Source organism: Somniosus microcephalus, chromosome 15 (assembly GCF_052327205.1).
Source record: "Somniosus microcephalus isolate GS21.2 chromosome 15, FLI_Smic_1.0, whole genome shotgun sequence".
In the NCBI taxonomy this organism is placed as follows: Eukaryota; Metazoa; Chordata; class Chondrichthyes; order Squaliformes; family Somniosidae; genus Somniosus; species Somniosus microcephalus.
In genome coordinates, this window is record NC_141001.1 from 126,774,994 (window position 1) to 126,799,347 (window position 24,354).

A 24,354-nucleotide genomic window follows, 5' to 3' on the forward strand; every position below is an offset into this window, starting at 1 on the left:
TGGAGGATGCGTCCGAGTAAATCTGCTGGCATTCCCGCATCCTCCGCAAGTCAGCGGGATCCGTGACCGTGAGGAGCACGTCATTGGCGTAAGCCGAGAGGACAACCTCCACGCCCGGCCCTTGCAGAGCCAGTCCCGCCAACCTCTTCCGCAAGAGGCGCAGGAAAGGCTCTACGCAAATGGCGTATAACTGACCGGACATGGGGCATCCCTGACGCACCCCCCTCCCGAAGCGAAGGGGCGCCGTCAAGGACCCGTTAACTTTAATCAGACACTCTGCAGCAGTGTACAGAAGTCGGATCCGGGCGACAAAATGCGTCCCGAACCCGAATGCGCGCAGAGTCCCGAAAACATACTCGTGATCCACCCTGTCGAACGCCTTCTCCTGATCCAGGGAAAGGAAGGCGACCGACAGACCAGCCCTCTGGGAATGGTGGACCAGGTCCCGGACGATGGATGTTATCATGGATAGTCCGGCCCGGGACCGTGTAGGACTGGTCGGGGTGGATCATGTGGGCCAGCACGGCGCCAAGGCGAGCAGACATCGCCCTGGCAAAAATTTTGTAGTCCGTGCTGAGGAGGGAGACCGGGCGCCAGTTCTTAAGGAGGCGGAGATCGCCCTTCTTAGGCAGCAGGACAATAACCGCCCTGCGCCAAGAGAGGGGCATCTCCCCGGTCGCCAAACTTTCCCCCAGGACCCGCGCGTAGTCGCCCCCCAAGACGTCCCAGAATGCCCTGTGGAACTCCACGGTCAGCCCGTCCAGCCCTGGGGACTTTCCCCATGAGAGCTGGCGGAGGGCGCCGGTCAGCTCCTCCAGACTTAGAGGAGCATTCAATTTTTCGGCGCCCTCCAGGCCGACCCTCGGCAGGTCCTCCCACAAAACTCTGCGCGCATCCTCGCTGGACGGATCCGGAGAGAACAGAGCCCCGTAATAGGCGCGGGTCTCCGCGCTGATTCCCTCCGGATCCGAGACCGGAGATCCGTCGTCGGCCAGCAGCCCCGAGAGCTGCTTACGGACCCCCCGTCTTTTTTCCAGCAAGTAGAAGAAGGGGGAGCCGCGGTCCAGGTCCCGCAGGAACTGGATCCGCGACCTCACGTACGTGCCTCGGGACCCGATGAGCTGCAGGTCCTTCAGCGCGCCCTTCTTCTCTTCATACACCTTCCGCAGGGCCGGGTCCTCGACGACTCGACCGAGACGGGACTCCAGGTCGAGCACCTCCTTCTCCAACCGCCCGACCCGGGCCTCCCGCCTCTTGGTCGACCCCTTCGTGTACTCCTGACAGAAGAGACGGACGTGAGCCTTGCCCACGTCCCACCATAGCCTCAAGGAGGGGAAGCCCCCCCTGCTTCCCTCTCCAGTCGGCCCAGAACCGACTAAACGAATCCCGGAACCGTGCGTCCTCCAGCAGCAGGTTGTTAAAATGCCAGTACGCGGACCGCCCCCCCCGCGCGCAGCGGAACGAGCTCCACCCACACCAGGTGGTGGTCCGTGCACGGCACCGGCCGCATGGAAGCTGCCGGAACGCAGGAGACGTACGCCCGGGAAATGTAGAGGCGGTCGATTCTGGACCCTCCTCCTCCAGACCTCACGCAAGTGAAGGCGCTGGAGTCGGGATGGAGATTGCGCCAGACGTCCACCAAGTCGAAGGACCCGACCAGGTCCCTCAACTTCTCCATCGCCGCCAGGCATCGCGGGGGACCGTTACGGTCCCTCGCCTCGAGGGTGCAGTTAAAATCCCCCCTGAGGATGACGCACTCGCCCACGTCGATGGAACCCAAAAGAGCGGACACTTCCTCAAAGAAGCGCACTTGCTGCGCACCGCCCTGAGGGGCGTACACGTTCACTAGATGGAGCGGCACACCCCCCAGGCGAACAGTGACCTGGAGCAAGCGGCCCGGCACGTGCTCCTTGACCCCCAAGATCTCCGGTATAAAATGCGGGGCCAGCAAGATAGCCACCCCGCTGGAAATGCTGGAGAGGTGACTCATGCTGACCCCTCCTTGCCACTCCAGGAGCCACGTGGCCTCGTCTCCCGGAACGGTGTGGGTTTCTTGCAGGAAGCACACCGCATACTTCCCATCCCGAAGGACCGAAAGGTTATTAAATCTGCGGCGAGCCTCCCTGCTGCCGTTGATGTTGAGGCTGGCTATGGTTATCTTCATCTCAGAAGCATAGTGCAACCTCTACCTACAACTAACGGGGGGAGGGAGCGCAGCCGCTAGTCGACCGCCACTCCCTCAGCAGCCCAGTGAGGAACGACCTGAGCTGACACAGCTCGAGCGGGCTCACGTCCGCGTCCGTGCCCATGGTCTTGACAGCGGCGCGGACCGACCCGATGAGCAGCGCCAGCTCCGACCACCTGGCGAGGGCCAGCTGGGTTTTGTTGGGATGACCCTGGCACACGGCCACAAAATCCCGGAGTTCCCTGACGGGAATGAGGGGGGACTTGGCGAGGGGCACGAGGTAATCCATCGCCCCGTCGGTGATGGAATCCAACTCGTCCTCCATGCCCATCACCGAGTCCCCATCCTCCTCCGGGAGGTCGTCGCCGGCGGCCGACCCGTCCGTCGCGCAGTGCGCAGCGAACGGCTCGGCCGCAACAACCGGCCCTACCTCTGCCCGGACCCCACCCCCAGGATTGGTGGCAGAGGAATCCTCCCTGGGCTCCTCTGGGGGCGCCGGGCCAGAAGACGGCGGCGGTTCGAAGCCCCCCTCCGCCTCAGACGCCGGAGGAATCGGGGAAAAAACAAAACCCAACTCCTCCAAGACGTCCGGCGCCGGAGACACAGTCAGAGGGCCCTCCTCTTCCCCGCCACCAGCCTCCAACCCAGCAGATGGGGTGACCTCGGCCAGAACCTCGACCAGGTCGAGCAGCCCCTGGGAAATGTCCGGGTCGCTTTGGGCGAGCTCACTTCCATCAAACTCGCCCGGCCCAGACCCCAGGCCGCCCGACCCGTCGAGGGGTAACGGCACCGAGAGATAATCTACTTCTGCCGCGGGTTGTTCCGCGACCCCTCCCACGGGCAGGGTCTCATCCCCATCCCCGGGAGGTGCGTGCTGGACAGACACATCTGCCTCAGCCTCCCGAGGGACAGGCGACCCCTGCCGAACACCGGAGATGGTGACAGCGGCGGGGGGGGGGCGCAGTACCTGCGGCGGGCGACGACTCCCCCTGTTCGGAGGGACCTTCCTCCTCCCGGTCCTCCTCCTCATCCAGGGGGCCGCGCCTTCTTTTTAACGCGGAGGGAGCGAGGGAGACCTCCATGCCTGTAGAGGCCCCCTCCTCTGCTCCCTCCGGCGGGGCAGGTTCGTCAGGTTCCTCGGGCCCGAGCCCGGCCGCAGGTATTAACGTTTCCGCCTCGGCGGCGGCGGCCACAGGCTCGGGCACGAGGCCCCTCCCACCCTCGCCTGCCCTGACCAGCTCCGCAATGAGCGCGGGTGTCAGGGGCTCTAAGTCCAGGGGCTCGCCCTCCGCGGGGGTACCCTCCCTGAAATGTTTGGCTTTGCACCGCGCCTTCTTTCCGCCCGGACGGGCTCCCTCCCCCCCCGCCGGAGGCCTTGATGGCATCGGCCTCTGACGAGGACCGCGCATCAGTTGTTTGGGGGGCGCGGCCAGACCCGGGGAGAGGAGCGGTGGCGGCGCCAGCCTCGGCCACGCCAGACGATCTGGCGGCCTTGGAGGCGGGGCAGTTCTTTCGAATGTGCCCCACCTCCTTGCAGGCGTGGCACCGCACACCGTCCGACGTCCAAAAGGCGCGGTAAGCGGTCCCCTCATGGAGGACGACAAATGCCCCGTCGGTGTCCTGGATGTGGACCTGCTGCCGGAAGGAGAAAACGTGCCGAAGGCTGGCTTCCCGGCAGCCGAGCGGGATAGGCGCAATCCCCGACCTCACCTCCCCAAGTTGGCGCAGGTGGGGGAGGAGGAGCTCACCAGGAATGTAGGGCGGGACGTTGGAGATCACGATCCTCCGCGCGGTGGCCTCGAGAGGATTCACCGGCAGGAAGGTCCCGCCCACGGTGAGCCCCTTGGCGATGGCCAGGGACACCGCCCGCTTCGACCCCAGGAAGAACACAGCCTTCCCGTACATTTTTGAGGCGGCGAGGATGGCTGAAGGGCCGACAACCCCAGCCATGGCCTTAACGCACGCCTCAATTGTCATGTTGGGGTGGGTGTAGCTCTTCACCCCAAGCTTTTTGGTAATAAGTTTAAAAGGTGACGGGGCAGCAGAAGAAGTGGGAGCGGCTGTGGCTGTGGCTGCCACTCTCGTGTATGACCTGGCTGACCCCGCCACCGGCGAAGATGTAGTCGCCATTATGGGGTGGTTCTTTTTTTTTAAAAGGAAAAGCTACACTCACCCCAAGTCACAGGCCTGAAGGTGTTAAAAAAGGCCTCCGGTTTTTTAAGTCTTCCCTTGAGCAGAGGGAGCTGTTAAATTAAAGGCCCACCTCTCCCCTTATTGGAAGTAATTGGGAGAGGGGCCTTCTCCCCTCTGCTCAAGTGGCAATTAGTAGAGAGTTTTGAAAAAGAGGTGCCTCCTGAGAGACAGAGAGAGAGACAAAGAGAGGGAGGGGGGTGCGCGGGAAGGAGGGAGGCCGCAAAGGCAGGGGCGCCACTCAGGATGGTAGGTGGGTGGGTGTTGGCAGGGGGTGCACTCCCCGATGGAAAAATAAATAAAGTCTCTGCGGGTGGTTTTCAGGCAGGAGGAGGAGATGTCTTTGCCTGCGAAAGCTGGAGTAAAGCCCAGGCTCAGCCCCACACCAGGTCTTCGCGATGTACTGAAAAGGCTTCACCTGGGCAGCTCCAGCCAACCCAGGCCAGGCACCTTGGTCTTCCGGCCCGGTCTTCTTTCCTCCCCCCACCCACAATACAAAGTCTTTGGGGAATGCACCGAATGACACCCCCCTGCAGAAGTTCAAATAGAAAAGAAGTTGCTCCTACCCTTCTTCCAAACAGTTGATGTTGAGTGCTGCTCCTCTCCCCTCTCTCCCTCTCCTGGAATGGAGGCCAATTTGGGGAGGCAGTGATGGAAAGGCTTCTCCTGTTGTAAATGCTGGCCTCCTTTTTCCCTCTCCTCCTCTCTCTCCAGGCACCTCGGTAGATGATATTGCTGCCGGTTGATGGTAGTGGTGGCCTGGCGTCTCTCCTTCCCCTCCACTCCCTGGTCAAGGAGACCATCACTTCCACTCTCCTTCTGCACAACCAGCTCCACAGAGAGCAAGGTCTGTAATGAGTGTGAGGGTGCCAGTCAGTTCCTTCAGTAACCTCTAGATGGCACCTTCACTTGTTGGTTTCCCTTTGTTAATTGTTTCTAGTCTCTTGTGTTTATTAGTTAACTGCCTTTTATCTGTTCATTGGTTTCACCTGGTTTTGTTGGTATTTAAGTTCTGTGGTTTCTTCCCTCTGCTCAGTCTCGACTAGCCTTTTCCTCTGTGGCAGCTTGCCTTGACAAGCTGGTTGCCATGGTTGTTGCTTGTATTTAAGTCTGTGGTTCTTCCTTTTGATCTCGGTCTTGACAAGGTTCTGACAAGTTGCTCAGTCTCGATAAGGTGCTCAGTTTGGACAAGCGTGTTGCCCTGTGGTAGCTTGTCTTGAGCTCTGTATTGATAAGCCGATTACCCCTGTGGTAGCTTGTCTTGAGTCTTATCTCGGCAAGCCGGTTGCCCTGTGGTAGCTTGTCTCGAGCTCAGTCTGGACAAGTGGGTTGCCTCATGAAAGCTTGTCCTGAGTTCCTATCTTGACTAGCCGTTTGGTAGCTTGTCTTGAGCTCTTATGTTTGTTACTGTTTTCCTTGTGTGAATCTAGTAAAGTACTGTTATTTAAGACTGTATACCTGCTTCTCGCCTCGTCTGGCTGCACTTGGGTCCAGAACCTACCTCGCCCGGACAGCACGGCCCCGTATCTACACGGCCCCGTGACAGCCAACCCTGACACACCCTTGTTCAACAAAAGGGGAGAAGGATAAACCTGGCAATTACAGGCCAGTCACTTTAACATCGGTGGTGCGGAAGCTTTTAGAAACAATAATCCGGGAGAACTTTAACAAGCCACTTGAACAAGCATAGACTAATAAAGGAGAACCAGCATGGATTTGTAAAGGGCAAATCGTGTTTCACTAACTTGATTGAGTTTTTTGATGAGGTAACAGAGAGGGTGGATGAGGGCAGTGCGATGAATGTTGTGTATATGGACTTCCAAAAGACATTTGATAAAGTACCACATACTAGGCTTGTTAGTGAAATTGAATCTCATGGGATAAAAGGGGCAGTAGCAGCACGGATACACAATTGACCGAGGGATAGAAAAACCAAGTTGTGGTGACCGGTTGTTTTTCAGACTGGAGGGAGATATACAGTGGAGTTCCCCAGGGGTCGGTACTAGGACCACTGCTGTTTTTGATATACATTAATAATTTGGACTTGGGTGTACAGGAAGAGAGAGACCTGGGGGTGTTTGTGCACAAATCTCTGAAGGTGACAGGACAGGTTAATAAAACAGTTACTAAAGCTTACGCGATCCTGGGCTTTATAAATAGAGACAGAGTACAAAAGCCAGGAAGTTATGCAAAACCTTTATAAAACTGGTTCGGCCCCAGCTGGAGGATTGTGTCCAATTCTGGGCACCACACTTTAGGAAGGATGTGAAGGCTTTGGAGAGGGTGCAGAAGAGATTTACTAGAATGGTGCCAGGACTGAGGGATTACTTAGGTGGATAGACTGGAAAAGCTGGATTTGTTCACTTTAAAGCAGAGAAGGCTAAGAGGAAATTTGATAGAGGTATTTAAAATCGTGAACGGTTTAGATGGAGTAAATAAAGAGAAATAGTTTCCAGTGGCTGAAGGGTTGTTAACCAGAGGACACAAATTTAAGGTGACTGGCAAAAGAACCAGAGGCGACATGAGGAAAAACTTTTTTACGCAACGAGTGGTCAGGATTTGGAATGTGCTGCCTGATAGGGTGGTGGAGGCAGATTCAATAGTAGCCTTCAAAAGGGAATTGGATAAATACTTGAAAGAGAAATAAATTGCAGGGATATGGGGAAAGAGCGGGGGAGTGGGACTAACTGGATTGCTCTTCGAAAGACAGTGCAGATGCGACGGGCCGAATGGCCTCCTTCTGTGCTGTACTGTTCTATGATTTTATGATGTGTGTATAAATTCATTAGAAAAGGGAACAGTGCCAGAGGACTGACAGACAGCTAATGTGAGTCCTATATTTAAAAAGGGAGATAGAACAAGTCCAGGGAACTATAGGCCAGTTAGCTTAACGTTGGTGGTAGGAAAGATAATGGAATCTTTACTCAAAAGTATAATAGAAAAACATCTGGAAACTGAATATATAATAAAGAATAGTCAGCACGGATTTCAAAAGGAAAGGTCATGCTTAACCAACCTTACTGAATTATTTGAAGAAGTAACAGAAAATGTAGATAAGGGTACTGCAGTAGACGTAAATATATTTGGATTTTCAAAAGGCCTTTGATGAGGTACCGTATAGTAGACACATGACTAAGGTGAGAGCATGTGGAGTCAGGGGACAAGCAGCAGAATGGATAGTAAGCTGGCTACAGAACAGGAAACAGAGCGTAGGGGTTAAAGGTAGTTACTCAGATTGGCAAATGGTGGGATGGGATCGGTGCTGGGACCACTGTTGTTCACCATTTACATAAATGATTTGGACTCAGGAATTGGAAGTACAATTTCAAAATTTGTGGGCGACACCAAATGGGATGGGGGGCGGGGTGGGTAGGTTGGGGAGTATAGAGGAGGTCTGCAACAAAATATAGGAAGACATTAATAAGCTTGCAGAATGGGCGTGTAATTGGCAAATGAACTTCAATATAGACAACTGTGAGGTGGTACATTTTGGTAGGAAGAATAAGGAGGTCACAAACACCTTGGAAAATAAGGCCTAGAAATTCTTCTTGGGCGGTGGCGAAAGACGGGCGTGTCTGATTGGCCGCCCGTTCTAGGCAGCACCTGGCATTGAGTTCCATCGACTGCAATAGAACTGAATATCAGCGCCGTGTATAACGGGCGGCCAATCCAATACTGCCCGCTTCGCACAACTGCCCAAGACCAATTTCTAGCCCCAAGTGTCTAAACGAGGTCGAGGAGCAAAGGGATCTGGGGGTAAAGATACACAAATCATTAAAAGTAGCGACGCGGGTTAATAAGGCCATAACAAAAAGCTAACCAAGCACTGGGTTCATTTGTAGAGGGGTAGGATTGAAAAGCAGGGAAGTGATGTTAAACTTGTATAGAACCTTGCTTAGACCAGGGGTTCTCAACCAGGGGTCCGCCAGAAGGTTTCAAGGGATCCGCCAAAAATAACCAGATTGTAAATAATCCTCCACCGTCCCCGCACTGCTCTTTACGGCTACGAATTATCCGCTTTTATTTGACAGAAGGGGCTTGGGTAAAACCCACACTAGGATGCAATGCTCACAAATTGCTGTTTATTTCAGTTCCAGAGAAGCAGAAAGTGACTTTGCCCCCTCCAACTACAAAACGCTGCAAAATCAATGGGTAGAGGAACCCGATCACGTGTGGCAAGAAGAACGAGGATAGTAATGGTAAGGCTGATGGCAGACTGTCAGCATTGAGCATATCTGAGTGGCTGTCTCCCCATTAAATATATCGGGGTGATAAATAGGGTTGGTTTTCATTTAAATTCTTATAGACCGATTGGTTTTTGAAACAGCCCATACTGAGCGCGAATGGGGCTTTGAATGGCCCCAATCCGTCACCAACACAACATTGCCAGAGAACTCTTAACGTGACAAGACAAGTCAGTATGAGCCAGGCAGTAGAAGTTTATTAAAATGTGTCGCAAGCTATTCAGATTATATAAACTGCCCATACAAACCAATGAGGTGCTGGGAGCATTTCACGTTTATAACTTTGATTGTGTTTAAAATCATGAAGGGTTTAGATCGAGTAAATAAGGAGAAACTGTTTCCAATGGCTGAAGGGTCGATAACCAGAGGGCCCAGATTTCAGGTGATTGGCAAAAGAACCAGAGGCGACGAGAGGAAAAACATTCATGCAGCGAGTGGTTAGGATTTAGAACGCACTGCCTGATGGGGTGGTGGGTACAGATTCAATAGTAGCCTTCAAAAGGGAATTGGATAAATACTTGAAAGAAAAAATATTGCAGGGCTCTGGGGAACGAGCGGGGGAGTGGGACTAACTGGATTGCTCTTCGAAAGAGCCGGCGCAGACTCGATGGGCCGAATGGCCTCCTCCTGTGCTGTCCTATTTGATGATTCTATGATTTAGAGGTGAGTGAATCCTGAAGGGTTATATACATGATCACTGACATGTTCAGAGCTATTTATCGGATGTCATGGGAGGGGGCCCTGATATTGAGCTACCTTTATTGGAAATCGGTTCACAGTATTTCCTGCAGCTCCCATTCATTCAAAGGATTGGTTTATTTTTTTCTGCTATTTTGAGTAGACAGCAGTGAGATAAATTTAGACTTTTTTTTAAAGCAAATACGTTGATTTTAAAGTACTGTATAATGAAAGTTTTTTTTTTACTTTTTACCCCCGAGCTTTAATGACTTGAGTGAATGGCCGTGGATTTCCGAGGCAGCTGATATGTGGTGAATGCGAAGGATGGCTTTGTACCTCCTTCGATAAGAGAATTGGACGGAGGGTTTTGCTCCGTTGAACGGGAGAGCTGATGCCTTGTTCCCGGGAAATCTTTCCTGATGTGCAGGCAAACCAGCATGTCTGCCCTTTCATTTACAGCACAGAAGGAGGCCGTCCTGCCCATTGTGCCCGTGTTGGCTCTTTGCTACAGTAATACAAAACTATCTCACTTATCCCCATAACCACACGTCTTCCTTTACTTTCATGCTTATGGCATTATTTCCCCCTTAAAAAGATGCAGTGGGTGCTCTTTCAATAGTTACCATCATGACTGGTCAGCTGCAGAACTTTCCCTGTCGTCTGTATGCACTGAATATCATTCATTTAAAAATGTTTCCTTGTTGCTCTGCACCAGCAACAAGTTTCACATTAATAAAACAAAAATAATAATTAATACCTATGTTTAATTGTGTAACTAATTTTAAAACCGAAGAAATACATTACGAGGCCCATGGAATTTTTTTTAACATGGGAGGGGGGGGGCCTCAGAAGTAAAAAAGGTCGAGAACTCTTGGGTTAGACCACGCTTTAAGGTGATTGGCAGAAGAACCAAAGGTGACATGAGGAAAAACTTTTTTACGTAGTGAGTGGTGAGGATCTAGAATGCGCTGCCTGAAAGGGTGGTAGAGGCTGATTCAGTCACGGCTTTTGAATTGGAGTTGGATAAGTCCCTGAAGGAAAAAAATGTGCAGGGCTCCGGGGAAAGGGCGGGGAGTGGGACTGGCTGAAGTGCTCCTGCAGAGAGCCGGCACGGGCCGAATGGCCTCCTACTGTGCTGTAACCATTCTATGATTCCATGATAATCACGCTGTCCTGAACCGGACCCTTCTTTGCTCCAGTAAAAATTCCCAATACTCTCGAATCTCTCTCCATAACAGCAACCACCAAACCAGACAACAGCCCAGCGAAGCCTCAGTCTCTTCCTCTGTCTCTCTTCCTCATTCTCACCGTTTGTTTTATTTCTCTCACCCTCTCTCTATCTCACTTTCTCTCTAATCATCGCTCTCTCTCTCATGTTTTGTTTCTCTTTTGCCTCTTTCTATTCATTTCTCTCTCTCTCTCTCTCTCTCTCTCAGTCTCTGTCTCTTTCTGTCTCTCTCTGTCTGTTTCTGTCTTCCTCTCTCTGTTTCTCTCTCTCTCTCTCTCTCTCTGCATGTTTTAATATAAAATCCTTAGTAATTGTGTTATGTTCTGTACCCAGGATGAGAAACAGTCTTTAGGCTGATGTCAGTGATTGGCCCGTTGCGGCCCCACCTCCTCTCTACCCTGGTTGGGCAATGGCGTGAAGCCATTTACCCGGAACAAGAGCGGTGCTGAGACAGATGAGGTTATGGCCCAGACACACACGGCAACTTTCTGCTGGGAATGGAATGCCAGGCAATCTCGATCAAAATAAAGCAACGTCCCTTGTCACAGAACATTCCAGAAAGTGTTACAGATGCACCCAGGAGGCGGGACAGAGGGGTCGAACTGCACAGAATCAAAAGCCTAGCAAGGGGGGGGTAGAACTGGAACACTTTTACCTCAACAACGATAAAGTAGGGCAGTCCGCACAGATTTAAAAACTAGTATTTGTATTAGATATATTCTAATAACTGTGCACACTTCCTGTTGTCACACATACTTCCTGTGTCACAATTTTGTCACACCAATAAGAGGAACACTGAGGTGACACCGGATATTGTGAGGGGCAATGCCGTAACACGCCTCGTTTCTCTAACGCAGACCTTTTTGCCAGCCGTGGCTCAGTGGGCAGCACACTCGCCTCTGAGTCAGAAGGTCGTGGGGTCAAGTCCCACTCCAGAGATTTGAGCACAAAATCTAGGCTGACACTCCCAGTGCAGTACTGAGGGAGTGCCGCACTGTCGGAGGGGCAGTACTGAGGGAGTGCTGCACTGTCGGAGGGGCAGTACTGAGGGAGTGCCGCACTGTCGGAGGGGCAGTACTGAGGGAGTGCTGCACTGTAGGAGGGGCAGTACTGAGGGAGCGCCGCACTGTCGGAGGGGCAATACTGAGGGAGTGCTGCACTGTCGGAGGGGCAGTACTGAGGGAGCGCCGCACTATCAGAGGGGCAGTACTGAGGGAGTGCTGCACTGTAGGAGGGGCAGTACTGAGGGAGTGCTGCACTGTCGGAGGGGCAGTACTGAGGGAGCGCTGCACTGTCGGAGGGGCAGTACTGAGGGAGCGCTGCACTGTCGGAGGGGCAGTACTGAGGGAGCGCTGCACTGTCAGAGGGACAGTACTGAGGGAGCGCCGCACTGTCGGAGGGCAGTAGTTAGGGAGTGCTGCACTGTCGGAGGGCAGTACTTAGGGAATGCTGCACTGTTGGAGGGGCAGTACTGAGGGAGCGTTGCACTGTCGGAGGGGCAGTACTGAGGGAGCGCTGCACTGTCGGAGGGGCAGTACTGAGGGAGCGCTGCACTGTTGGAGGGGCAGTACTGAGAGAGTGCTGCACTATCAGAGGGGCAGTACTGAGGGAGTGCCGCACTGTCGGAGGGGCAGTACTGAGGGAGTGCTGCACTGTCGGAGGGGCAGTACTGAGGGAGCGCCGCACTGTCGGAGGGGCAGTACTGAGGGAGTGCCGCACTGTCGGAGGGGCAGTACTGAGGGAGCGCTGCACTGTCGGAGGGGCAGTGCTGAGGGAGTGCCGCACTGTCGGAGGGGCAGTACTGAGGGAGAGCCGCACTGGCAGAAGTGACTTTTTTCAGCTGGGACTTTAAACTGCGGCCCCATCTACTCTCTCGGGTGGACGTAAAAGATACCATGGCACTGTTTCTTAGAAGAGCAGGGGAGTTCTCTCCGGTGTCCTGGGGCCAATATTTACCCCTTAATCAACATCACTAAAACAGATTATCTGGTCATTATCACATTTTGTAAGATCTTGCTGTGCGCAAATTGGCTGCCACGTTTCCTATATTCCAACAGTGACCACACTTCAAAAAGTACCTCATTGGCTGTAAAGCGCTTTGCGACGTCTGGTGGTCGTGAAAGGTGTTATAGAAATGCGAGTCTTTCTTTCTCAGGGAAACTTGGGATCAGCAATAAAACATGTGCCCAGTCAGTGACATCCACATTTCAAGAACAGATTTACAAACTCCTCATTCCAGTCAATTTATAACATTCAAAAATGCCCTTTTCAGGCAATAGCTGTACTGGAACAGCTTGGCCAGAGGCGCAGCTAGTTCTGGAGCACAAGTCTTCAGCACGACAGCCGGGATATTGTCAGGGTCCAGAGACGTTACTCCGTCTGGTACCCTCAGCCCTTTTTCATGTCACGTGGAGTTAGCCGAATTGGGTGGAATGTGTGACTGTGGGACCTCGGAAGGAGGCCCAGTGGCATCATCCATTCTACACTTGTAAACATTTCAGCCTCGCCTCTCACACTTACAGGATGAGCTGAGAATGGGGATATTCAGGGAACCTCCTCCTCCTGTTAGTCGCCTGGCTGTACACCACCATTTTCGACTGGATGTGATGCTTTGGTTGTGAGATGGCTTAGCTCTGTCTATAGATTACTGCCTTAGGTCGGTTACAGGCAGATGATTGCACATTATTCACAGGAATCTACAGGAATTAGATCACCGATAGGAATACATTCCGACACAGTACACTTCACATTGTGCAGCCAAGGGAGAGGAATCACCATCTGAAACAACCTTCCAATGCCAAGCTCACGTTTAACAGGTCAACCAAAATGCCACGTTCCAAACCTAGTTGCAATGTTGGTGCATATGAAACTCCGAATGATTATAAGCGGTTTGCTGTTACTTTTGCAAAGACTTCAAGTTATGACACAAGGATCATAGAATCAGACAGCACAGGAGGCCGTTCGGCCCATCGTGCCTGTGCCGGCTCTTTGAAAGAGCTCTTCAATTAGTCCCGCTCCCCTGCTCTTTCCCCACAGCCCGGCAAGTCTGCCTGACTTGTGATTGCCGGTGTATCTGGGGCCAATGGCTGATGTGGAGTAGCTCAATTTTACAAGAATCAAAACCGAGAATGCTGGAAACACTCAGCAGTTCAGGCAGCATCTCTGGAGAGAGGAACAGTTAACGTTTCTGGTCTTAATGAAAGGTCATCGAGCTGAAACGTGAACTCTGTTTCTCTCTCCACGGATGCTGCCTGACCTGTTGAGTGTTTCCAGTATTCTGTTTTTCGCTCAGTTTCAGAGCTTGGTCACTGTGCCTCACTTGGTAAATTTATTACCGACCTGCTTACTGCTGAGATTGTCGGGTCTCCGCAGTGTGAGGTGGAAGAGCTGCTTCGAGCGACAACTACAATTTAAGCTGCAGGCAACTCCATTAACTTAATTTCGAAAGATGAACCTTACCTCATGTCGACCTAGCGATTGCTTTACAGCCGGTAACTGAAAACCGTGTTAAATTCGCAAAGGGTTGCAGTCTCTGTACAAATCGCTAATATTCCAGTCGTTAATTGCCACCTTGCTGGTACCAGGTGATGTGTTGCTATGGTGACAGTTCAGCCACTCCTTGCAGGTAAAACCCAACGGACTATTCAATGCATAGACAGCCAGAAGTGTGCTCGAAACTTGCCCAGCAGCCTCAACCAGTTTAGAAATAAAATGAACCACATAATAGACTGATGGTAGGCTATTGCGCCACTGCAGGCAGATCTAAAGCTGCTCCTTTAATCTGAAGAGAACCTAGGGCATTTCACAGGAAAACAGATACCAGCCCGGGACTGCAGAGTTTAGGAGGGCTCACTGAAAACTTTGTTAAAGTAACGAATGGAAGAGAGAGCGCGCACGAGAGAGGCGGAAGAGAGAGCGCACGCGAGAGAGACGGAAGAGAGAGCGCGAGAGAGAGAGGCTGGGAAGAGAGAGCGAGAGAGAGAGACTGGCAAGAGAGAGCGAGAGAGAGAGGCTGGGGAGAGAGAGACTGGGAAGAGAGAGCGAGAGAGAAAGACTGGGAAGAGAGAGTGAGAGAGAGAGACTGGCAAGAGAGAGCGCGAGAGAGAAACTGGGAAGAGAGAGCGCGAGAGAGAGACGGAAGAGAGAGCGCGAGAGAGATGGGGAAGAGAAAGCGTGAGAGAGACGGGAAGTGAGAGCGCGAGAGAGAGACTGGCAAGAGAGAGCGCGAGAGAGAAACTGGGAAGTGAGAGCGCGAGAGAGAAACTGGGAAGAGAGAGCGCGAGAGAGAAACTGGCAAGAGAGAGCGCGAGAGAGAAACTGGGAAGAGAGAGCACGAGAGAGAAACTGGGAAGATAGAGCGCGAGAGAGAGATGGGGAAGAGAGAGCACGGGAGAGAGACTGGGAGAGCGAGAGGGACTGGGAGAGCGAGAGAGAGAGACTGGGGGAGAGAGCGAGAGACTGGGAGAGCGAGAGAGAGAGACTGGGAGAGAGAGAGAGAGACTGGGAGAGCGAGAGAGAGAGACTGGGGGAGAGAGCAAGAGACTGGGCGAACGAGAGAGAGAGACTGGGAGAGCGAGAGAGAGACTGGGAGAGAGAGAGAGAGACTGGGAGAGCGAGAGAGAGAGACTGGGTGAGAGAGCGAGAGACTGGGAGAGCGAGAGAGAGACTGGGGGAGAGAGAGAGAGACTGGGAGAGAGAGAGAGCGAGAGACTGGGAGAGAGAGCGAGAGACTGGGGGAGAGAGACTGGGGGAGAGAGAGAGAGACTGGGGGAGAGAGAGAGGGACAGTAAAAGACCAATCTTAGCATGAAATCCTTGTGCATCTCAACCTGGAATATCCAAGGCCTACGCTCTTCTGTGCATGGCCTGAAGAGCAAGAACTCAGAGTTCCTAGATGAAATCAAAGATCTGGACATTATCTTTTTGCAAGAAACCTGGGCCTAGAAATTCAGTGCCCTTAGCACCGATTTTGCGGCGCTAGAGGGCCTAGCGCTGCAATTGGCGCCGGTTCCTAAATTGCCTGGCGCCCTTCCGCGGCGGTAGACCGGTAGCGCTGCGCCGACACCGATGACGTCATCGGTGTGCGCAGCGTCCCGGTTGCCGTGGTAACCCAGCCCCAAGCCGAAATTCAGTTGCAGCCGCCTCGCCAGTGGCAGCCGCAACTAAGACTCCGGCAAACGAGTGTTGCCGGAGTCTGCGCCGGCGCTTTAAGGAGGCGCGGCGGCCGGCCGCTTTCCCGCCAGCCGCCTGCCCGCAGCTCCCTCCCCGGACTTCTCCCCCCCCCCCCGGAACAGATGCAAGCCCGGCACTTGTTCGAGGTGCTGGGCTCATTTTTGATGAGATTTGCGCGGGCCGCGGCCGGGTGCAGGCAGCTCCTCCTTAACGGAAGGAGGAGGCCTGCACTTCCCGAGCCTGCCGCACCGCAGCGGGCGCCGCAGCGCCGGAATAGCGCCGCAATGCGGCGCGTTGCGCCAGTTTTCAGGCGCTAAAACCCTTCAGTAGCGCCGGCAGCCGTTTGGGCGCGGCGCTACTGAATTTTTGGCGCGCGCAAAGGGACTTAGCGCCGGCGCTAACTTCCGGCGCTAAAGCCCTGGCGCAGCGCAAACTCAATTTCTAGGCCCTGGTGTAGAGGAGAAGGGCCCACTGGTTGTCCCCCTGGGTACACAGAGCTGGTGGTCCCCTCCAATAAACTGCCAGGAGTAACCCAGGGCAGAGACTCTGGAGGCATACTGATTTGGTTTAAAGCAGAGCTTAGGAATTACATTGAATTTATAAAAAAGGGAGAAAACCACATGGCTCAAGATTAAGAAAGACATCATCTCTAGCATGCAAAATGTTTTCATTTGTGCAATCTACATCCCCCCTATAGAATCCCCGTACTTCAAAGAGGACACCTTCTCCAACATTGAGAGGGAGATTAACCAATTGCAGGCCCAGGGGAACGTGTTGATCTGTGGTGACCTCAACTCAAGAACTGGTGAAGAACCAGACTTTACCAGTACTAGGGAATAATTAAATATTTGGGAATAACCATTTTGATCTCCCTTTTCATTCACACAGGAATAACTACGACAAACAGACAAATGCAAATGGGAAACAGCTCCTGCAGCTCTGTCGAAGCCTGGGTCTGTACATTGTCAATGGTAGGTTCAGAGGAGACTCCCTAGGAAGATCGACCTATTCCTCAACTCTTGGCTTCAGCACCGTAGACTATATGATTATGGATCTGGACCCATCCTCTTTCAGAGCATTCACAGTCAAGCCACTAACAACACTGTCAGATCACAGCCAAATTACTGCGTATCTTAAAAGGACAGAAACAACCAACACAGAAACACAGCCCAGTAAGCTGTACAACATTAAAAAATCCTACAGATGGGCCCAAAACAGCACTGAAAAATACCAGAAAGCAATTAGCAGTCAATCAACTCAGTCTCTCTTGGACACCTTTCTGGAAAACACATACACTCACAATAAAGAAGGTGTAAACCTGGCAGTGAATAACCTAAATAATATTTTTGATAATTTGGCATCAATGTCGAACTTGCAATCTCGCAAGAGTAAACCCAAAACACAAAACCACGAAAAATGGTTTGATTCAGACTGTCATAACATGAGGAAAAAACTCAGAAAAATATCAAACCAAAAACACAGACAACCAGAAAATGAGGAATTATGCCTTACTTATTGTCAGGCACTAACACAATACAAAAACACACTCAGAACCAAGAAAGAACAGTATATTAAGAGTAAACTCCGCTCCATTGAGGAATCTATTGACTCTAATTGTTTCAGGGACAACTGGAATATATTACACAAAAAGCAACAAGATGAATTGCCCATTCAAAATGGAGACACATGGGAAAACCATTTTGAAAAATTATACCAGAAAAACACTCTAAGCCCAGAGCAAGATCAAATATGTAAAGAATTGGAAAAGCTCGAACTGGCCATAAAAGATTACCAAAGCCCGTTAGACTCCCCAATAACTGAAAAAGAGCTATTTGAAAAATTCAAAGACCTGCGACCAAGAAAAGCTTGCGGTGCAGATGGCATCCTAAATGAGATGATTAAGCACACTGACGATAAAATGAAATTGGCTATCCTAAAACTCTTCAACTTGGTTCTGAGTGTCGGTTACTTCCCTGATATCTGGAACAAAGGACTCATAACGCCCATATACAAAAGTGGAGACAAAGTTGACCCAAATAACTATCGAGGCATCTGTGTGAACAGTAACCTGGGGAAGGTATTCTGTAGTATCATAAACCAAAGACTTATAAACTTCCTTGAGGAGCACAATGTCTTGAGTAAAAGCCAAATTGGATTCTTACCAAATTATAGAACATCAGATCATATCTTCAGCCTACACACCCTAATTGACAAACATGTTCACCAAAACAAAAGCAAGATTTTTGCCTGCTTTATAGATTTCCAGAAGGCTTTTGACTCTATTTGGCATGATGGTCTATTCTTAAAACTTATTGAAAGTGGTGTAGGGGGAGAAACATATGATGTAATTAAATCAATGTATACAAACAATAAATGTGCAGTTAAAATTGGAGACAAACAAACAAAATATTTCTCACAGGGGCGTGGCGTGGCGCAGGGCTCGCCCATCTCACCGACACTCTTTAATATTTACATAAATGAATTGGCAAAACTACTTGAACAATCTACAGCACCTGGCCTCGCCCTATATGACTCCAAGGTTAAATTCCTCCTCTATGCAGATGACCTAGTTCTGCTCTCACCAACAGAGGAGGGTCTACAGCAAAACCTGGATCTGCTAGAGTCATTCTGTCAGACCTGGGCCCTGACAATAAACCCCCAAAAAACCAAAGTTCTTGTGTTCCAGCAAAGATCCAGACATCAGGGACCCAGAATAAACTTCACACTAGAAGCAACTAAAATTGAACAAACTACAAATTACACATACTTAGGCTTAAAAATCAGTTCTACAGGAAATTTTCATTTGGCTGTGAATGAACTGAAAGAGAAAACAAAAAGGGTTTTCTATGCCATTAAAAAGTCAATCCAAATAGAAATTCCAATTGACATTTGGCTCAAAATTTTTAAAGCAGTAATTGAACCAATTGCACTCTATGGCAGTGAGGTGTGGGGCCCACTAACACAACAAGAATTTGCAAAATGGGACAAACACCCAATTGAGATCCTACATGTAGAATTCTGTAAAAGTATCCTCCGGACTCAGAGGAAACCCGCAAACAATGCATGCAGGGCAGAGCTAGGCCAATATCCACTGCTAATTAATATCCAAAAAAGAGCCATCAAATTTTGGAAACACGTAAAAATGAGCAACCCCCACTGCTATCATTACGAAGCCCTGAAATGCCAAGAGATGATCATAGAGAAGAGTCCCCTCAGTCAACTAGTCCTGGGACTCTGTGAAGTAACTACTAACACTACTAATAATAATCAGCTCCGGGACAGTGACATCCTAGCACAGAGAATTCGACCCAACACAATTGTCACTAAACAAAAGGAAAAATATTTGACCTATTGGACAGAAACGACAAAAACCCAAAACAAACTCGATTGCTATTTGGCCCTAAACAGACAATACACCATGGCTGAATACCTGACCATGGTAAAAGATAGCAAACTGAGAAAAACCTTGACAATGTACAGACTTAGTGAGCATAGCCTGGCCATCGAAAAAGGCAGACACAGGCAGACCTGGCTGCCAAGAGAGGACAGGATATGCTCTCACTGCAGTCAGGGAGGGGTGGAGACAGAGATGCACTTCCTCACAACTTGTGGAAACTATCAGGACATAAGGGGGAATTTCTACCCAAAATTCATAAAAATATGCCCTGAATTCAAAAATTTGAATGACCACCAAAAACTCCCATATCAGGGGAACAGAGAAATTGCGTAACTTTAGCGGCAAACTATGTTACAGCTTGCCATAAGCAGAGGGACAACCATTAAATCTAAGAAACGATTATATGCATATTATAGGTGTGTATATTTATATATACAGGGATATATCTGTCTATACACTGTATGTCTAGATCTGCGTTTACATGTTCAATCATATATGTTTTTCTGTGCTTTGGCAACGTAAGATGTACCTTGTCATGCCAATAAAGCAATTTGAATTGAAAAAAATTGAGAGAGAGACTGGGGGAGAGAGAGAGACTGGGGGAGCGAGAGAGACTGGGGGAGAGAGAGAGAGAGACTGGGTGAGCAAGAGAGGGCCTGGGAGAGCGAGAAAGAGACTGGGAGAGAGAGAAAGAGACTGGGAGAGAGAGAGAGAGACTGGGAGAGCGAGAAAGAGACTGGGAGAGAGAGAGAGACTGGGAGAGAGAGAGACTGGGGGAGAGAGAGACTTGAAGAGAGAGAGAGATGGGGAGAGAGAGAGACTGGGAGAGAGAGAGAGACTAGGGGAGAGAGAGAGAGACTGGGGGAGAGAGCGACTGGGAGAGCGAGCGACTGGGAGAGCGAGAGAGTGACTGGGAGAGCGAGAGAGACTGGGGAGAGAGAGAGAGAGACTGGGAGAGAGACAGGAACTGGGAGAGAGAGAGAGACTGGGGAGAGAGAGAGACTGGGGGAGCGAGAGAGACTGGGAGAGCAAGAGAGGGTCTGGGAGAGCAAAAGAGAGAGACTGGGGGAGAGAGAGAGAGACTGGGGGAGAGAGAGAGAGCGAGACGGAGAGAGAGGGACTGGGAGAGAGAGAGAGACTGGGAGAGAGAGAGAGACTGGGGAGAGAGAGAGACTGGGGGAGCGAGAGAGACTGGGGGAGAGAGAGAGACTGGGAGAGCAAGAGAGGGTCTGGGAGAGCGAGAGAGAGAGACTGGGGGAGAGAGAGAGAGAGACTGGGGGAGAGAGAGAGAGCGAGACGGAGAGAGAGGGACTGAGAGAGAGAGAGACTGGGGGAGAGAGAGAGACTGGGGGAGAGAGAGAGACTGTGGGGGAGAGAGAGAGACTGGGGGAGAGAGAGAGAGACTGGGAGAGAGAGAGACTGGGTGAGAGAGAGAGATGGGGAGAGAGAGAGACTTGGAGAGAGAGAGCGACTGGGAGAGCGAGAGAGAGAGACTGGGGGAGAGAGAGAGACTGGGGGAGAGAGAGAGACTGGGGGAGAGAGAGAGACTGGGGGAGAGAGAGAGACTGGGGGAGAGAGAGAGAGACTGGGAGAGAGAGAGAGACTGGGGGAGAGAGAGAGAGACTGGGAGAGAGAGAGAGACTGGGAGAGCGAAAGAGACTGGGAGAGCGAGAGAGAGAGACTGGGGAGAGCGAGAGAGACTGGGGGGGAGAGAGAGAGAGAGACTGGGGGAGAGAGAGAGAGACTGGGAGAGAAAGAGAGACTGGGAGAGAGAGAGAGAGACTGGGAGAGAGAGAGAGAGAGCCTGGGGGAGAGAGAGAGAGAGACTGGGAGAGAGAGGGACTGGGAGAGAGAGAGAGAGAGAGACTGGGGGAGAGAGAGAGACTGGGAGAGAGAGAGAGACTGGGAGAGCGAGAGAGACTGGGAGAGCGAGAGAGAGACTGGGAGAGCGAGAGGGACTGGGAGAGCGAGAGGGACTGGGCGAGCGAGAGAGAGACTGGGAGAGCGAGAGAGAGACTGGGAGAGCGAGAGAGAGAAACTGGGGGAGAGAGAGCGAGAGAGACTGGGAGAGAGAGGGACTGGGCGAGAGAGAGGGACGGGGGAGAGAGAGACTGGGGGAGAGAGAGAGAGACTGGGGGAGAGCGAGAGAGAGAGACTGGGGGAGAGAGAGAGAGAGACTGGGAGAGAGAGGGACTGGGAGAGAGAGAGAGACGGGGGAGAGAGAGACTGGGGGAGAGAGAGAGAGACTGGGAGAGAGCGAGAGAGACTGGGAGAGAGAGAGAGAGACTGGGAGAGAGAGAGAGCGACTGGGAGAGCGAGAGAGAGAGACTGGGGGAGAGAGAGAGAGACTGGGGGGGGACAGAGAGAGACTGGGAGAGAGAGGGACTGGGAGAGAGAGAGAGAGACTGGGGGGAGAGAGAGAGAGACTGGGGGAGAGAGAGAGAGAGACTGGGTGAGAGAGAAAGACTGGGAGAGAGAGAGAGACTCTCAGGGACCCAGAATAAATTTCACACTTGGAACAACTAAAATTGAACAAACTCTAACTACACATACTTGGGCTTAAAAATCAGTTCTACGGGAAATTTTCATCTGGCTGTGAATGAACTGAAAGAGAAAGCAAGAAGGGCTTCCTATGCCATTAAAAAATCAATCCAAATAGAAATCCCAATTAGCATTTGGCTCAAAATTTTTAAATCAGTAATTGAACCAATTGCACTCTATGGCAGCGAGGTGTGGGGACCGCTAACACAACAAGAATTTGCAAAATGGGACAAACACCCAATTGAGATCCTACATGCAGAATTCTGTAAAAGTATCCTCCGGACTCAAAGGAAAACCGTAAACAATGCATGCAGGGCAGAACTAGGCCAATATCCATTAATAATTACTATCCAAAAAGAGCCACCAAATTTTGGAAACACCTAAAAATGAGCAACTCCCACTGCTATCATTACGAAGCCCTGAAATGCCAAGAGAGGATCATAAAGAAGAATACCCTCAGTCAACTAGTCCTGGGACTCAGTGAAGTAACTACTAACACTACAAACAATAACCAGCCCCAGGACAGTGACATCGTAACACAGAGAATTCGACCCAACACAATTGTCACTAAGCAAAAGGAAAAATATCTGTCATATTGGGCAGAAACAACAAAAACCCAAAACAAACTCAATTGCTATTTGGCCCTAAACAGACAATACAACATGGCTGAATACCTGACCATGGTAAAGGATAGCAAACTGAGAAAAACCTTGACAATGTACAGACTTAGTGAACATAGCCCGGCCATCGAAAAAGGCAGACACAGGCAGACCCGGCTGCCAAGAGAGGACAGGATCTGCTCTCACTGCAATCAGGGAGTGGTGGAGACAGAGATGCACTTCCTCACAGCTTGTGGAAAATAGCAGGGCATAAGGGAGAATTTCTACCCAAAATTCACAAAAATATGCCCGGAATTCAGAAATTTGAATGACGACCAAAAACTCCCATACCTACTAGGGGAACAGAGAAATTGTGTAACCTTAGCGGCACACTATGTTACAGCTTGCCATAAACAGAGGGACAACCATTAAATCTAAGAAAAGAGTATATACAAATTATACGAATGTATATTTATACACTCAGGGATATATCTGTTTATACACTGTATGGATAGATCTGCGTTTATGTGTTCAACCATAAATGTTTTTCGATGCTTTGGCAACATAAGATGTACCTTGTCATGCCAATAAAGCGATTTGAATTGAATTGACTGGGAGAGCGAGAGAGTGACTGGGAGAGCGAGAGAGAGAGACTGGGGAAGAGAGAGAGAGACTGGGAGAGAGAGAGACTGGGAGAGAGAGAGAGACTGGGGGAGAGAGAGAGACTGGGGGAGAGAGAAAGAGAGACTGGGGGAGAGCGAGAGAGACTGGGAGAGAGAGGGACTGGGAGAGAGAGAGAGACTGGGGGAGAGAGAGAGACTGGGGGAGAGAGAAAGAGAGACTGGGGGAGAGAGAGAGACTGGGAGAGAGAGAGACTGGGGGTGAGAGAGAGACTGGGAGAGTGAGAGAGAGACTGGGGGAGCGAGAGAGAGAGACTGGGAGAGAGAGAGAGACAGGGAGAGAGAGAGACTGGGAGAGTGAGAGAGAGACTGGGGGAGAGAGAGAGACTGGGGAGAGAGCGAGAGACTGGGAGAGAGAGAGAGACTGGGGAGAGAGAGAGAGAGACTTGGGAGAGAGACGGGGAGAGAGACTGGTGTTATGTTCATAAATAAATAGACGTTTTCATTATGAACAGCTAGCTTGAGCTAGTCATTTATTCAGCCATGTGGACTAGTGTACAGGCATCCATCTTGACTACTGCCTTGTGGGTAGCCCACTACTAAACATACAGCTCCACCTAATGTACCATTCTAGAATGACATGTTACTGATCATTACATCCCCCTTCCTTAGAGGTTATACAAAATCAATATCAATCAATCATAACGACATAAACATCTTCACAACAGTCAACACATTTTCAAAGCTTTACTTTATGAACTCTAAGCTTTTCATTCTTTTATTATAGTTTTCTTTGTACTCAAAGATTAAGGCCTAGAAATTCACTAGCCTTAGCGCCGCTTTTGAGGCGCTAGAGGGACTAGCGCCAGAGTTATGGCCAGTTGAAAAATTCCCTGGGGCCCTAAAGCGGCGTTGCACCGGTAGCGCTGCGCCGGCACCGATGACGTCATCAGTGTGCGCAGCGTCCCGGTTGCCATGCCGACGGGCCCCAGCGCCGAAATTCAGTTGCGGCCGCCTCGCCCGTGGCAGCCGCAACTAAGACTCTGGCAACCGAGTCTTACACAAGTTAGCGCCGGCGCATTAAGGTCGTGCGGCGGCCGGCCGCTTTCCCGCCGGCCGCCTGCCCGCACCTCCCTCCCCGGACTCCTCCACCCCCCCCCACGCGGAACAGATGCATCTGGCCTGCAAGCCCGGCACTTGTCCGAGGTGCCGGGCTCATTTTTGAAAAAATCAAACGGCCAGCGATCGGGTGAAGGCAGCGCCTCCTTAACGGGAGGAGGAGGCCTGCACTTCCCCAGCCTGCCGCACCGCATCGGGTGCCGCAGCGCCGGATTAGCACCGCAATTCGGCACTCAGCGCCCATTGGGAGGCACTCACGCCCGCCAGTAGCGCCGGCAGCCATCTGGGCGCGGCGCTACTGAATTTTTGGCGCGCGCAAGGGAATTAGCGCTGGCGCTAAATTTCCGGCGCTAAAGCCCTGGCGCGGCGTCAACTCAATTTC

At 51.4% G+C, this 24,354-nt stretch overlaps 1 protein-coding gene across 1 annotated transcript in view; it reads right to left on the reverse strand.

The window, feature by feature from the left end:
• The window catches only part of LOC147107226 (uncharacterized), a 364,341-nt gene extending 350,266 nt beyond the window's left edge, over nt 1–14,075 (reverse strand). The window contains exon 1 of the mRNA XM_086008443.1: nt 13,985–14,075. Coding sequence (XP_085864569.1) covers nt 13,985–13,989 — 5 coding nt within the window. The 5' untranslated portion in view covers nt 13,990–14,075. The remainder of the gene's footprint in view (nt 1–13,984) is intronic.
• Nucleotides 14,076–24,354: the final 10,279 nt, after the last annotated feature.